The 17,213-nt window shown below is 40.2% G+C and overlaps 1 protein-coding gene across 1 annotated transcript in view; it reads right to left on the bottom strand.

The window, feature by feature from the left end:
- The window catches only part of CTPS2 (CTP synthase 2), a 71,268-nt gene that overhangs the window by 10,564 nt on the left and 43,491 nt on the right, over positions 1 to 17,213 (bottom strand). The window contains exons 14-17 of the mRNA XM_084269844.1: positions 7,574 to 7,670; positions 5,480 to 5,535; positions 4,210 to 4,306; positions 1,768 to 1,912 (exon numbers count right to left, since the gene is read on the bottom strand). Of these exons, the coding sequence (XP_084125970.1) occupies positions 1,768 to 1,912; positions 4,210 to 4,306; positions 5,480 to 5,535; positions 7,574 to 7,670 (395 nt within the window). The remainder of the gene's footprint in view (positions 1 to 1,767; positions 1,913 to 4,209; positions 4,307 to 5,479; positions 5,536 to 7,573; positions 7,671 to 17,213) is intronic.

The following is a 17,213-nucleotide window of genomic DNA, read 5'->3' as shown; positions in this document are numbered from 1 at the left end:
TAAACTGGAAATCCTTCCCACTCAGCAGGTGGATGTGTTAATATGAGTGGGTGTGCCGTAATTAGCACTGAAATTCCCCTCCTGAACATTCTTCCCTGCAAAATGCTCCTCTTGTAACCTCAAATGTTTCTCTATTCCAATGCTCTTTCTCAAGGCAGAGGGGTCTGCTCGACTGCTGCGTAACCAGGCAAATGGTAAAATTTGTATTTTTTTTAAATAAAGTTCTGAGGCATGAATTTTTGGACCTGCTAAATGTGCAATTGCTGGAGCTTTTTGTATGAACATGAAGGAAAAGAGTTTGGTATACTTTTTCATTGATTAATGTAAGTAAGTATAAGCATGGCACATTCAGTCGTTGTTGAATCAAAGTCCAGGTCAGAAAAAGTATTTGCTATAACGCTCAGGTATTGAAATTAGCAGGGCGTGCGCAGGTCGCTTGTTCAGAGAAGGTATTTTGTCTTTAGCTCAGAGAGATGAGTAGGTATACTTATGGGAGTAACCAGTAAAAGAAAGGGTACTGGGATCTAGGAAACAAGATGAACTGTGATACAAAGGGTGCCCACAAGGGAAAGAGACTGAAGATTATGGTGCTTGAAGACTCCATCCTGCCAAGCACCACAAAAATTTGACCTGTGTAATGCACTGGCAGCAATTTTAAAAGGTTGATATGGTTATGACCACTAACAACGAGGACAGGCTATGGCAATAGGAGCATTTCAATCAAGATGTGGTTTGCAGATCAGAAAGAAGTTATCTCTGTAGGTACATCACTACACAACTGGCATGGGTGAGCAAAGGTGAAGTGCATTTATGAAAGACAACTGATCCCCATAAGAGTACCAAAACAGATTGATCTGATCTGGCTTGGCTCTTTGCCATTACTACTGAAATGTGAATAACATTTCTATTTCTTAAGGGTCTCATTTTAACAGAAAGCAACACTCAAAAGAACCCAACCCCACAACAAAATCCAAACCATACAGCCAGTAGGCTTGTTGTCTTGTTTGGAGGAAAAGCCAGCAAGCAAGAGTTGGATCTATTCTATGCTACCAGTCAGTGACACTTTTATTTTATTTTTTGTTGTTGTTATTTGACCTTAGACTTCCCTCTGACCTTTTTATTATTGTTATTGTAATAAAACTGTTACTAGTATAATTGAAATAAACAAGAATGATTTAACACTGAGTAAAAACAATGGCTAAATTCAATAAACCCAAAATCTCTGTGTCCAAGGGACAAAGGCTTTTAGTCTGGCTGAAGCACCCATTTTCAATCTAGACCCAAACCCATAACTTTAAAGCCATCCCAACTGTTTTGTTTCAGGCTTGTCTCTGCTAGATGGTATTAATTATTCAGCTCCTGCAAAATAAAATCAATGGTGGGTTTTTGTTACTCTCATCATTTGAATACACCTAGATAAGAATTTCACTTCATTGCTTGATCCTCTGGTAAATGTCTCTCCCTGTGTAACTGCCATTGATCAAAGTGAACACTAATTTCACGTGAATTTACTAGAGTGTTTTTTGCTTTTTTCTAGTAATAACATATGGACCTGTCTTTAGTCCTAATAGCCTCTGAAAAGAAGGAAGTCAGGAACTGTGTTTTCTGCTTACAGATGCTTTTACACCAGGGCTCACGTCAGGCATACACAGGAACAAGTAAATCAACACACGACCTCCTTTTCCCCTTCTGGGCTTCTGAACTGAAGGACAGAATAGTCCCTCTAAACCTGTGACCGTCAATCTGCAGGCAAGCAAGCAAGATTACCTTGGAGACAATTTACATCCACGTTGCAGGTATGCATTGAGCGTCCCAGTTGCTGCTAGCAACAGTCCAAGGTATGGAGGTGAAGGTTTCATAGGTCTTGAAGAAAACTCTGGGTGGAACTGAACTCCCACAAAATATGGGTGGTCTGCAAGACAGATGTCAAAGAAAATTATGAGACAGAGGAAGAATATAGTAGAACAACTGTTAGGGGAGGAAAAAAGAAGTTCATTGAAACTTTCACAAAGGAATCCAAAAACCAGAGCAGCATGTGTGAATTTAAGGGCGAGGCAGCAGGAACGTTAACTTCTTCCATGAAAAACAACTGACTACAGAGGCAGAAGGTTAGTAAGGCAAATTAAGGAAATCCTGTGATTCACCTTAATACGCCCAATGTTGTCATTAAAAGCTGAATAATAAACCTGTAATGACATGTAAAGGGGAGGGGGAAGGAATGACAACCACAAAGAATACAATTATGTTGCTATTTTCATAGTATTCTGGGTTACAATACACATGTATGCACCCATACCTATCAGTGGAAAATAAAACAGTTCCTAAAAGACTTTGCCATACCACATCTATTTACACACTAAGAGATGGGTATGAAACCAACACACAGAAAAAACTGGGAAAAATAACCTCCACAAATTTGGATTGAAAGAGATCTCCCGGGACATTAAGGCCCATCTCCTGTTACTGAAAGCAGCTACACTATGTAGCCTTGGGCACAATGGGGCACAGCTCTACTGTAACACCCCCTAGGTACAGCAGCCCCTAGAAGAGTAACTGTAACAGTCCCTAGAAAAGCTAGAGAGCTCTTCTGATACTCTCCTTTTGACTAGAAACCTTTTCCTAATTCACAGGCCATCTTTGTTACAGCCAACATCTATCCATTCCTTATTGTGCTCTTTCCTGCCATTTGGCCTGTGTGATTAATGATGACAGTACCATCATCACTCAACTCCATCTGCTAAGCTGAACAAGCCATGCTGTGTCATCTTCCCTTCAATCTTCAGCTCTCTACTTCCCAAAGCACCTCTTTACTACTGCTCCTGCCTCCCATCTGTCTTCTTCACAAGGATAAAGTAGTATTTTTGTACTCTTCAATGCTGTGCACCTGCTTCTTCTTCGAATACTGTTTTAAAGGAGCCAACATTAACCACTCCTGAGGCCAGGGCACTGGATGAAATTAACCACAGATGGTTGAACAATTTCCAAAATAATCCCAAATACCTAAGGAACTTCCCTTCAGTACAGAATAAGTGACAAAAAGAAAGCTAGGGTTTTCTTCTATGAAGATCAACTATATGATCAAGTATATTGCTCTTCTTTCTGCTGCTACGTCTTAAAGAGAGCCCGGATCCTAAATTTATCCCTTAACTTCTTTCTCTCTACCATGCAATTTAGTTATTTAAAGCTGTAAAATGAGAAAATGACAAAGCATCAAATATTTCCTGTGTGGATGTTTTGCTAGAAAGCTTTGCCTAAGCTATCTGGTGTACTGTTATGTCTTTGCTTCCGCTCCAACCCACCTTCCTTCCTACGATGATTGTTTTTCCTTAGTAATCAGAGTCTCCTTGCAGCCCATTGTGAAATAATTCCAGGTTTTGCTGCTGGTTTTATTCTTTTCATGGTAACATGCAATTTAAAAATTCTGCCTGATTTATCTCACGATGCTCTCTATAGAAGCTGTTCCATGCAAGGCAGATGAAATAGCCTCCCAGCACCAGCATGGGTAACAGAGGTAATCCGTTGGGAACAAACTAAGCAAAAAAATACCACTACAATTAGTTATTTATGAACTCATTGGTACCTTTTGCCCACAGATTACTCTATGGCACAGCTGCTTGACATTGTAAGCAGGTGTCTGTATTCAAACTCTGGTTCAAAAGTACAGCACTGTTCTACATATTACAGAGTATAGTAACCCAAATTCTCAGGAGCATCATGTCACAAACAGCACTCCACCAGATGACTACAAAGTGTGTTAATAAATGGCTAGACTGCTGGCTTTTAATAGTAGTAGTGGCTTGACGTCCAACCAAGAGCATACTTGGGATATACTCAAAACTTGTCTGATATGGCTTTCAACAACCTGATCTGTATGTGAAGGTGGACCTATGTTGAAGAAGAGGGTGGACTAGATGACCTCCCAAATCACTCTACACAGCTTAATCCCACTGACCTAGAATTATGAACTTTTGGAAAAAGGGCATGTGTCTCTGTGATAATCAAATACAGATGTAGTCCTTAAGAAGTGTACTCCTCACATCCTCCAAATCTTCACCCACTGTAATACACATAAGTGGAGGCAGCAGCATCCCCTAATATGATCTTGGCTGTTATGGCAGCTAAATATTGCACCTACATGCCATTTAACAACCTATAACTTACACAGGTTTAATGCACAGGGAAAGTGCTACGGACAAGACAGACACTCACTTTCCAGTTCAATAATTTCCATTCTGTTCCCTTCCGTATCCTGGCCAACAAATTTCAAACCTTTCTCTTCAAAGCAGTGAGTCAACTCTGGGTTCACCTGAAACATAAAAAGTAATAATAATAGCAGTTCTATTAATTAGCAGTAGTTAATTGTAAAGTTTTTAGTATGCATACAGGAATGAAAAGAATTGAATAAAGAGCTGGGAACTTCTGCTTTCTTGTTTCAACAATTCTCCAGCATAAATCTGTAAAAGCACGCATGCTATTAAATAAGAGATGAATCAGTAATTTTAACACTTAATACATTAATACTCAAAAGATTAAAGCCAGTGTCCCTTCTGCCTGCTGCCCTACTGATTCTGAGCAGGTTCCATTCATCATTTTTTTAAACAGCCCACTACAGTACTGATGTAAATACTGACCGCCTGTTTGCACACTGCATTTCAGTGATTATGACATAAGCTGCGGGGCTCAGCTCCTCCTTCAAACTGAGGAGCTCTGCAGTGAGTTGTTCTATTTCCTTAGTGATGTTCTAACCACTGAGTTAACATTCCAACTCTGAGCATCTTTACCACCATCACATCCTGGTGCCAGTTTTTTAAGGAAACTTTACATTGGCTGAAACTGTAGCACACACATCTCACAGCTCAGCTCCCTCTGAAGACACTGATGGAGTCAGGTCCCATCTGAACTATCTCAGTCCAAGTCCAGCTCTTGTGTCGATCCTTGAATGACATCATTTTGAACATACACAAGCACCTTTGCTCAGATATTCTCAAAGAGAGGGGTGGACCCACACAAGAGGCCTACAGAGCTGGATGGTAGGAAGCAAGTGATCTGATTTAGCCTCTGTGTTGCAGACGTAGGCAGGTTTCAGGCATGCATTTAGGGTATGAAAGAATGCATACTGAATATAATCTAACCCTATAAATAAGCCAAAGCAGCCAAGGAGCAATGCATTTCAGGATTACAAACCTTTACTTTTCAAATATTTCATGGGAAGTCAAATCATGTAATATTTGACATCATTCTCCAAGACCATTCACCACGACATTGCACCTTTTCTACCACAGAAGCAGTCCAGTACATTATTCCCCCCATACTGAACACTTGCAAGAACACCTTTTGATCTAATTACACTACCTATCCACTACTAAATTTTAGTTTACACTTGTGTAAATAATCTCCCACTGGCTTTAAGAAGAATCGTGCCTGTCAAAAGAAACACAATTTGTTTAAGCTTTAACCTCTGAGCAGAAGCAGCAGTTACCTCGTATCGATGCCTGTGCCGCTCCTCTACAAACGTTTCATCGCCGTAAAGCTTCCCTGAACACACAACAAAAAAGAACACAGAAATGCATTGCTTCAGTAGTTGTTACAAATGTTTCTTGCCTTTTAAACCTCAAAAAGAGGTCACGTGACAGGACACTATCCATCTCCATCTTTCCGTTACTCTGAATGACGATGAGGTTCTTTTCATTACAGTTACCTGAGAGTATTCAAGATTCACATCCAATACTGCTTGACCAGAAATAGCTAAGGTAGACTAGAGTCTGAAGGCCCTGCTTAAGCTAATTTGAATTGCAAAGGCCAAAATAATTTTGAGTGAACAAGCAACATAAAATCCCTTCAGGGTTTTACAACAGTTGTAGGTAAAAGGTGCAGGGGAGGAAGCCTTTCAGTAGCCTCTGTTCCATTTTAATACATTCTGCAAGGCAGCTGGTGCAACAGCTCCAACGAAGGAATACTGGTTTTCTCTTTTCCTCATCTTACTACCCAAATAACTCCTGAAGTCCCTCTGAGCCTAATCTGGAAGGCTCTACATTCCAGAGTAACAAGGAGTAAATTAGAGGTATGCAGTAAACTAGAATTTAACCATCTCTCAGTCACAGCTCAAACTGTACTCTCAATCTATCCTAGTGTCATTAGTATTACTATATTGCTTAGGGATTGGTACAAGAACCAGACTGTCAAGATGATCTCCACAAATTTTACAGCATTTGTATTGAAATTTTACAGAAAGTCACATATGTGTTGATTTTGAAGAGCCACCTTTTCAAAACCATTATTCCAAGTCATAAAACTTGGGAAACAGGAATAAGATTTTCTGAGTAAACTACTGGGGCTTTCTATGTGTTTGATGAACGTGGCCATCTAAACAGCTCATAATACTGGTCAAGAGTTACAACACACAGTGAAAAAAACCTAAACTTTTCCAAGAGGAGTTTAGGCCACTTGTATATCGTGACACACACACCTGTATCACACCTGGGCAAAACATCTCCCAGGTCACTCAGTTTACTAGAACGGACAATCTCTTGAAAGGCAAATTTTTCATTAAGTGTTCTTATGCATTATATTTCGGTCTCCTGCTGAAGCAGAAGTCATTTTTAAAACCTCAGAAGTATACATTGTTAAGTTCAACATCACTAAACACAGTAATAAGCACAGATCAATGTCAGAGGCAGGGCAACATAAGAAGTACATACATATTTACTGACAGACAAGAAACCACTTTAGACATTTCTAGCATCACTTACATTACTAATGTACAATAGGCTGATTAATAGGAGATAAATCTTATTTTGATCTTAAAATACACGTTGATCCAATTGAATCATTTGCTCTATATTCTACTTGCTTTTATTTTGCCTTTTGAAGCATCCTATTGCTGCTCAAGTAATGCAAAACATTTTCTTTTCCTGTGACAAGTAATCTGCTTTCCCAAAACAAGACTGTTTCCAGAGCCGGGTTGGCCCAAGGGCAGTGCTGGATCAGGACTGGAGCCAAACCAGGCCCGGCTATAATTAGGATATAAACTAGAAAGCACTGTCAAGACAAGGTGAGGACTGAGGCAGCAAGGCCAGATGACATTTAAGGCTGATGCACACTGGCAGCTCTAGGGAATTACATGTTTAGGTCTGGCAAGATGGGTAAAATGGGTAGAAGTTTGGGTTAGTTCTACCAGAAAGTTTCAGGGCTAAAACAAGCAGCCCTGATTCACATGTTCTATCAACTCATAGGAAGAAAACATGCTGATCTTCCCAAGACAATAATGACTCGAACTACCACAGAACACATTTCAGCTATCCCAACAGACTCCTCATTGCTTACTTGAAGCATTCAACCCTAACTGGACCTTTTCACTAGAACTTCCAGATGTGTCTCACTTCTTTCTTTACGTTCTGATCCTGGGTAAAAGTATATGGGAACAGGATCAGTGTGAACTTGCTCAGGGAAGCTGTTACCCTACTATTTGCTTGAGGGCAGAATCTTTTACAAAATATGCTTTGACATTTTTGCTTTGCAACATTACACAGCTCCTATCCAAAAGGCCAGTCATAAGAACAAAAATGTAACTCACTTAAAATAGAATTCTGTGTTTTGAAAACAGTCCTCCTCTTCCCCAGTCTCATTGTTCCACCCATATCTCCAGGATTGTGTTCTGGCATGTCAATAACCTGTAAAGGAAAAGTGCTTAAAGATTGTTTCACCCAACAATGAAAAAAACTATAACAGCTGTGTAACAGGCTGCGCAGCTTTATAAATGGTAACATGATTCATTTTTCCTATCAAGAGAGTGGAAATCCTCTTTTTGGGGAAGTTGGGAGAAGAGGAGACCATGGAGCAGCAAAGTGAAGAGGGCACTTATAACAAGACTGCAAGATAGTGTTGCAAAAACAGTCTACTGGCACATGTGACTCCAATACGCGTGTGCTATTTCAGACTGTACATGTAGCTAATTTACCCCAGGGAGGAACGGGGAAAAACCACCTCCCCCAATTCACCTTTACTAAAGGGTCTCACAGATTGCCCAAGAATCCACAAAATACTGGTTTGCAATGTAGGAAGAACATTCTATTTGTGTAACATGTAAAGAAGAGGGTATAGAAATACTGGTTTTGCAACTGAAGTGGGTGGGTCAAATGGCTGCTACGTGTGTCAAGTGGTATTCGGGACAGTGGGACTCAGTGGATATGAGAAATTATGGCTCAGTGGAGTAGGCTTGGTTTTGCTCAGTTTGAAAAATCCTACTGGGTCTCACAGTCTTGTTTAGAGGGAATGTGTCTTGGAGAGGTAGAACAGTTCAAAACTGTAGAAACACGTGAGCCAAAAACCTGACGTAGGTGCTTGTGTTCACATACGCAGAGCCAGCGAGGATGGAACCGGCAAAGAAAGGTTCTAAAAATACAAATATTCACACATACGGGTAATCTGGAATTGGATTTTTATTAACCTTAATTTGCCTTCTGGGAGTAATGAAAACAATTTCTGATGATACACTTCATAAAGTGAAGTTATTCAATTTAGAAGGGATAGTGGAAAGTGCTTAGCCTTTGGCCTTGTGCCAATGCATTTCAGCTGTGCAATTATCTCTGCATAACCTTATACCTCTGAAATGTTATTTATAAGCTATACGCTCATTATAAAATGTCATGAGGAGAAGCTGTGATCAAACCAGTGGGATATTACAAATCCTCTAATTACTTCTCAAATCATGGAGGTGAGGACTGTATATAGCACATTCAGCTAGCAAAAATCTCACCACAAAAATCATTCATCCTTATTACTTCAAACATATGAGACTGTCAGCTTTTACTATTTCCTTCCACATACTTTCACTCTCCCACTCTTTTTCTGAGATAGTGGCCACAAAAATAAAAAGTATATAGCAGACTCGGCGTTTGTCAAACCCTCTGAAATCAAAACAAGTTTTCCATGAGGTTTGCTTGCCTACACACATGTACTATGGATAACCCCAAAGTTGTGCTCCTGACTCCTGTCAAATGGAGGTGAACTGGGAATGAGCAATTACAAGTACTTCAAGTATATCCATTTCTTCCAACTACAAAAACGTCACGTTCACAGCTGTATATGCAGTTGACAAGAAAAACAAGGAAGATTTTGTCAGATTTTCTTTAAGTTTGGAGGCTAAAATCAAGAGCAGACATTGCTTCATTCTCAAAAGTATAACAAGCACCTAAACACTACTACTTTCCCTTAAGCACAACTTCAGATATTTCCTCCTAAAAAATTGGGGCAAGATGTTTTGCTCTAACTTTGCTAATGGGTAATACCCAGGTGTTTAGTTTTCTAGTCATGTGAAGAAAGAAGCTACTTATGAAGCAATACCTCAGAGCTAATCTGACTCCAGATCTTCCTCTTTTTGATAAACTCTGTAGCTCTGATCAACTTCAGCAACTATCACAGCACCACCCTCAACGTAACACGTATTGCATGAGTTTCTGTGGAACAAAGTCTGTGCCAGAAGCTTTCAAAAGTAAAGTGGCACTGCTGCCATGAAGCCTGAAGACAGTAAAAAGCAACTCGTATTATAGGACATTTTGCCATATTTTACAGAATTTATTTGATCAGATAAAAGACAAACCTTCAAGTGAGGGTTATTTTGAACAACTGTACAACTAAATAGATTCCTCAAAAAGCTTATGCTTCCTGCCACAGAATAAATCAGCTCTTACTACGCATTAGTTCTTTGAAGAGTGGAGACAGCAGAGAGCAACAGGCTGCATAACCAACAAACATCAGTAGGCAGGGTACAAGAAGAGATAAAGCAATAATTAGGGTTTTTTTACCCAAATCTCTGAAAACTGCTAAAACTACAGGTATTTTACAGAGATCACATGCTACACACCCGACAGCCAGCATGAAATTAATAATGAATCACTCTGGCATAACACAAAGCACATTCTAGATATAAAAGTCTGATCAGAATTAAATCATACTACAGGTGAATAGTGGCTTTACCCACAAACTGCAATCTTGTTTCAGACATCTACAGCTTGGATTGTTTCACTGTTGTCAGGAACCACATAAAAGCTTATGAGGAAGGCCCCAGTGCTCATCACAGAGCAGCCAAGGTCCTGGAAACCCAACACCTATCATTGCAGCAATCACGGCAGGGCCACTAGGTTTTGTTTACCCCGTGTCCTGCAACGCCATTTTGAGACATACATTTCACCTTGGTTACCTTGGGTATGGTGCATGCACTCTGTTTCAGGGCTGGGGTTTTGGTTTTGTTTTTCTGTTTTGTTGCTGGGTTTTAGGAGTTTTTTGAGGGGGGAGGGCGGGACAGACACGACACACGGGACACCGACAGGGATTAAGACACAAGAACTGATGGGGGACAGACACATGGAGACAGCGGGGAGGGAGGCAAGCATGACTTGATTTGAACTACTCATTGGTAAGCCAGCTTGGGAAGCAGGTTTTTAGGGTTTTGCCTTTTTACTCTACCCTTGTCTAGTGAGCAAATGATTTGTCACTGCTGAAAGAAACTTCTATACATGTAAGTGTTAATCAAAGCATCAGAAGAAGCCCTGGCCCTAAAGATTAAGTGAACACTGAAAAGAGGCTCTAAAGATGCACAGCACACAAGAGATGTGCAGAGGGAAAGCTAACAGGAGCGGGGAGTACAGTGACAGGCACTGATGAATATTATTAATCCACACTGAACAGAGCTATGAAAAAAGCCCAGCCACACAAGCTGACAAGGGCTCAAACCAAAACCTGAACCACAGTCTTTTGTTGACTTTTGCATCATTTCTCTGCAGGATTCAGTTGCTAGATTCCATCTCATTGGTTTCAACCCCAAATTCTTCAGCAAACAGACCGAGCCACCTACAAATGGGATGTCTAAACTAACATTTTAGAAACAGTACATACATTTTAGACAAAAACATGACAGATGCAACACAACACTAAGAATGGTACCGACAGGTTCCAACTTGGCAAGTAAACCAAAAAGATCCTCCATTCATTCAAAGCCAGGGATTTCACATTTTCCACTGCTAAAAGAAGGTGCAGGGTTCACACATCTGTCAGAATCCTTCACTCCACTGGCCCCCAAAGATATTCTAGCTCCAAGCAAACCCCATCACTGCCTACCTGTCTAAAGTGCTCAGCTGGTTAGGATGGAACCCGTGGCCATAACGCTACCTGTGGATTTCGGGCTACTCAGTGCTCCAGGAATACGCACTGTTTGCTTCCAAAGAGATGAACACCATCAGGTAGGAGATCAAAGCAGGACTCAATAGCTGATTCACGCAGCTACATGAGCAACCAGCCTGAAAAATCCTGTTCGCTACTCTTCCTGCTAAACCGCAGCTCAGTATCCAAATATTCCAACAAATACCAGCTTAAATGTCGTAAACTCTTAAAATCCCACAGCGTGTCACTGTCAACATTTTCCAGTCTGGGCAATCCTCTTTTCCTAAGATTTGTTGTTTCCCATTTTAGAACTAAGTAATTGCACTAGAGCATTTATTTAATTAAAGCCTAAAAGCTCTCTAAGAAGGATTCTGCCTGAATAAGTAGAAATTCTGGAACAGAATGTTTTGTAACATCATCTTCAGAAAAAGTCATAAGGGGTGTAACTTCTTTTCCAAACAGTGCTTACTCACTCACAAGCACAGTGCAGCAAACTAGAAGTTAATGGAGATGTTGATACATAAAGCCCACATAGATATTGCTTAACAGCATTTTAGAACACATCCTAATTGTTCCAATCAGGTGTCCCAGAGTCAGCTTAAAGATTTAACCAAGCAGAAATTTCTAGACTCTGTTAGTGACAGGATCAGGGTCACATAGTGCTGGCTATAGAAATACACTGGAGTGTCAGTCACGCCACACCAGAACTGTGGGATTTGCCACAGACTTGAAAAACTAAAAGAAAGTGGAAGAGCATTCTCAGGCTTTGGACTGGGACATCCTGCATTACAATTAATGACCAAATACTCACTAATTTCATTTAGAAAGATCAGCATGTCTATAGCTAGGAGAAATCAGAACCACAGAACTACAAGGCAGGAAAAGACCTTTAAGATCGAGTCCAACCGTTCCCATCCTAAGCTAAACCACATCCCTAAGTACCTCATCTACCCTTTTCTTGAACACATCCAGGGATGGTGACTCAACCACCTCCCTGGGCAGCCTGTTCCTGGCCCTGACAGCTCTTTCAGTGAAAAATTTTTTCCAAACACCTAATGTGAACCTGCCCTGGCACAGCTTTGTGCCATTTCCCCTTGTCCTATCTCCTGTCACCTGGCTGAAGAGAGCATCTCCCACTTCTCTACAACCTCCAAATCATTCTCTTCTTACCACATATGTCTATTTAAAAATAAATAATTAAATAATCAGAACCTTGTCAGTGCCTTTGAGGGGGACCTCTCCAACTGAAAATTGCTAGTAATTTTGTCCTTTGGAAATTCACTTAAACCCCTACAAGATATCTACCAGGAGGAGAAAGACATGAAGCAGGTCTGTGTCTCTGAGCATTCTAAAGCAGAGGGAAGAACTAGAGACAGTGAGCACCTGGTGCTTTCTTCAAACACCCCAGCTACAAAGAGGAGATAGAGATCACAAACACTTCCAGCCTGAGATTGTTTAAACAGTAGTATGCTTGATTGTCTCTGACTCAGAAAATTATTATATCTTACAGGCAACTGCCATAGAAGACTCAGCCACCAGCAAGCAAAACAGCCAAAGAGATGCGAGATTATCCTCAGTAGAGAAAAGCACAGCATGGTTTTCCTCACAACTGCCTGCTGTGTTCTGTACTTCCTCTACCCTGACTTCCCACACACCAGCAAGCATCCATTCCTTGTATTTCTCCTTCATTAACAAGCTAGCATTAGTTAGGATCGCTTCATTATCAGTTATCTCTGCCTTCAGCCAGCAAGGCAGAAGGAAAATTGCTTACTTCAAGGAACACCAGCAGGAAAATTGCTTACATAAAGTGCACACTACTCCAGAACTTATCCAAGAAGAATTTCTGCTATCAGCTTCCAGGCAATGCCCTAGAAATACTATGACCTGCACTATCCCAGTATTTCTAGGAGTTCTGTTCATCTGCCATAACAAAACAAACTAGCAACTGTTTTCCATCCCATTTCCCTACCACAATCAGACCACTTCCAGACTTGTAAGACAGACTGCCTGGATTCCAGCCACCAGTTTTTCCTCACAGAATGGTGTCAACAATCATCGTGGTATCCTGTCCATCCTCCAGATCTACCCAGTGATTTGGTACTTGATGATTACGGACACAGAAACTGAGTCACTTCTAGAAAGGAAGTGAGTGGGCAGCAAGTAGAAAATTACAGATTGCCCTATTTTCATGTTTATTCTAGTTGGGAGGTACTTTTGTTGTGGTATGGAACTTCCCAGCTAGCTTCATCGCTGAGAAGAAACCCCTGGAAAGGTCCTGCATCAGTTGAAACACTGCTTTTGAGTAATGTCTCTCTAATGCTAATCAGAAGGCCAAGCCACAGCTGTTTGCTTCTATTTTTTTAAGCCCTCCTTTTTCAGACCTGCCAAGACAGGTGCAGAAGCACATTTGCCACAATTTATTGAAATTCTGTGTGCACGTGCTAAAATATAACAAATGTTACCAGGGAAATAAAATACATCTGTGGACTATTTTTATTTATTGGAGATTGATAAGCATCCTATTGAAAGGATAGCTATTTGAACAGAAAAAAAAAAAAAGGTAAGGTAATGGTACAACATTGTACTTCAATATTGAATGATGAAGTGGAAGTTTTCAAGTGAGAGCTCTACTCCCAGAAGGAAGAAGTGCAAACATCATCTAGAGCTTGAATTCCGTGTCAGTCACAAGAATACAAACCTAATATGTTTGCTTTTTGTGGTTTAACTTCTATATTAACAGCCTGATAAATCATTTTTATCTAACAACACACACTTGACTGATATTAATAATTTCATGGAGTGCAAGACAATTTCACCAACCAACTTTGGCTACTGTAGATTCGATTAATGCATCATTAAATTGAGGTTTAAAACTCAAGGAAAAAAAATATACAATCACATTGCTTTATGCTGACACAAGAAAATGTCTTATTTGGGATTTGGAATAAATTAATGGAAAAGAAAGAAAGGATTTTAGCTCTGTAAGGACTTCTGTGCTACATATATGAGGAAGCAGCCCAGTATCACTCTTTCCAGTTAAGATATCACATCCAGAGACCAGTGGCAGACCATGAGCTTTAATGACTGACTGATCACTTCTTGTAATGGACACCAGAATTTAAGACCTAACATTTCTACACCAAAAAGAGAATTATCTACTAGCTGAGCTAAATTACTATCTCTGATAGGTGAACATTTTATGAAAGTCAGCTGAATATGAGCAAAAGAATACACTTACTCAGAAAAAAAAAATCCCTATGTTTAACTCAACTTCTAAACACAAAAACCCCACAACACGATCCAAGATCCCAAGCACAGGCAAAGTAGTGAGAAAATATCTTGAGATGTTTTAAAGATACTGCTGAGGAAACATGTTGAAGTGCTACAAGGTATTTTGCAGGTTATGTATCTTCAGAAAAAAAAATTTAAAATAAAATCACACTGAAGTTGTAAACAAGTGCAGACAGTTGTGAAAGTAAATGCTACTCGACTCCCAGTGCCAATACCCTGTGCCAATCTAATTCGTTTAACAAGCAGCTCAACTGAGTCCACTCTGTAAAACCACACAAACCCGCCAGCCCATGCCAACCACTATAACCTTTAATTGAAGCAATTTGTTCTGATGAGCAAGCCTATTTTCCTTTCAAGTCTTCTTTTACATTTAAGCTGTAACTTGGTAGAAATGAAGATAGAGGTAGATAATTAAGAAACATAGATAACGAAGGCTAGAGTACTTCTTGTACTAATTTACAGTGCAGTCACGCTTTCTCCTACCTTCCATCTTCTCTCCTTTTTGGTTTTGCATTTTGAAAAGGCATCTCACGAAGGACCACAAGCAAGAACAACACTGTGCAAGCTAAAGTAGCCTTTGAAGTTTTTGGAAGGCAAACAGGATCACTTTTACTGTTTAAACAGGGATTCATATCTACTACATAGGTATCTTGGAATATTTTATATGGATTTTTATATTCTCTCTTCCTCTTCAGAAGCTTCTGTTTTGGTTTAGTTTCTGTTTAAATGTCTTACCAGTTCCCTCACCTCTACTCCCCAGTAGCATTCTGTGCCCCATAACAAAAGCATACAGAATGAAAGGACCTCTAGAACTGAAACTGGCCATCTCACTACTTAGCAGTCTTCCCACTGAATTTATTCATTTGAGACATTCTAGTAACAATAATCTTATGGACTAATAGCTGGACAGGCATACTGTAGCAGGGAATTTCTAGGCAGAAAGCCTCCAGCACAACTACTGCAATTTTAACTACTGTCTTCCATGGCATGCCCCAGACAAAGTACACTGGCCTTTCTGGACTTTCACGCCGGCAACTTTGCCTAAGTTAGAGAGCAATCTGAATGCTGGACTACCTCATGAAGTATATAGAATGGACATCTAGACCTCTGGGAAGCTCTCCAGCAATGAATAATGGGATTTTATTTCCCCATCAAGTGGATAGCAGATTAGTTCCATGAGTCATCCTCCTCCCTCCCACACATACATCATAACATTTCTCACTGAAGCTGGAGAACTGGAAGAACTAAGTGCTGGATATTATATACTGGTAATCAAGGTACTGATTTTTAATTCTAGGATTTCCTAAGAATACTGTAAACGATATTAGAACAACAAGACAACAGCATAGGGAGATAATTACACTGATACAACTTTAACCGGTTAGATCACCTTGCAAAGAAGTACCTTGACATTTTCATTACTGTCTATCCAACAACACTACACGTCATCAGCTTTGGAAAACCAAAAGGAATTATATATATTAATACCATAGCAGAAAATAATTACCTTTATTATCTCTGCCAGCCATTTCAGAGATGCTTTGAATCACATGCTCTACGCTGCATTTAATGTTGTCCTGTTTACACTCAGATAAGCTTCAGCTGGCCAAAGATCATCTTTCCTGGAAGAATCTTAATTCTGGTAGAAGTCTTACAACCTACAATCCAAATCCTTTTTATTTCAAGCAGAAACCACAATGTCTTCCTTCAGAGCAGGATCCTTCCTGTCTTGCTTTATCTGTTCCGTCCTCCAAAAACCTGACAGATTGTAATTTAACTCTGCACTCCTTGTGATCCTCCACCTGCACGTTATCACTAACCCCCTCAACATCAAATGACAAGAATTTTTCAAAATCTGCTTTCTTTAAGTATGTTTACATAGGTATCAGCGGTCAAGATCAGACTAGGTTCTAAAGGACAAGTGGCTTGACCAGTTGCATCCATGCCACCTACAGCAGCAGATCTCAAATGTTAATCACTTTCTCTCCCAACAAGGCACCACCAGGATACCTGGATTCAGCTACAAGGTCCAGAGTTAACACAGAATCATAGAACATGTTAGTTTGGAAGGGACTTTTAGAGGTCCATGACAGTACAGATGTACCTGTGCAGCTCTTGTTCGTTAAGAGATCATAAACATCAGAATTTGTTTTTAGAGTTGAATATGGTATGCACCTTTAAAACACAATCAGATAGGAAGACATCACGTATGAGGAAGTAAGAAGAGAAGAGAAAGGATGTGTGCATGCATGCAGGGAAACATTATCAAAAAGGCCACAGAGGAGAATAAATGGATGTTCAGATCATTTCCCGTTTAGCAACAAGAAAGTGAGAGACCACAGGAAAAATGTTATCAATATAGTTTCTAAGAAAGCAACATCTACAGAATAATGTCACCTTTACACTACCACAAATCAAGCAGGCATTTAACTAGCATGACATCAGATGAACACACCCAGCATAATTCAGACACCCTCTGTGAAAAGCGTGGGTGGCCAGGTACCGATCAATTCAACAGATAACACAACGATCCACTTGAGTGCTACAGGTGTTTACCTACCAACCAGCAAAAGAAATTGCCCCACAGCAAAAGCTCTTGGCTGTGTCACCACCAGGCACAGCATGACACACAGCATGCAGCTAGCACAGCACCTAGCTCACATGCAAAACAACACAAAACTACTACAGCCCCGCAAAGTCATCAGTTACTTAACGGTGACCATACAAAGATCATTTTTATCCTACACCTGCACCTCTAGCAGTTG

The sequence above is a fragment of the Gallinula chloropus genome (assembly GCF_964237585.1).
Source record: "Gallinula chloropus genome assembly, chromosome: 1".
Lineage (NCBI taxonomy): Eukaryota > Metazoa > Chordata > Aves > Gruiformes > Rallidae > Gallinula > Gallinula chloropus.
The sequence above is the reverse complement of the archived record's forward strand: the minus strand, read 5'-3'. Positions and strand labels throughout refer to the sequence as shown.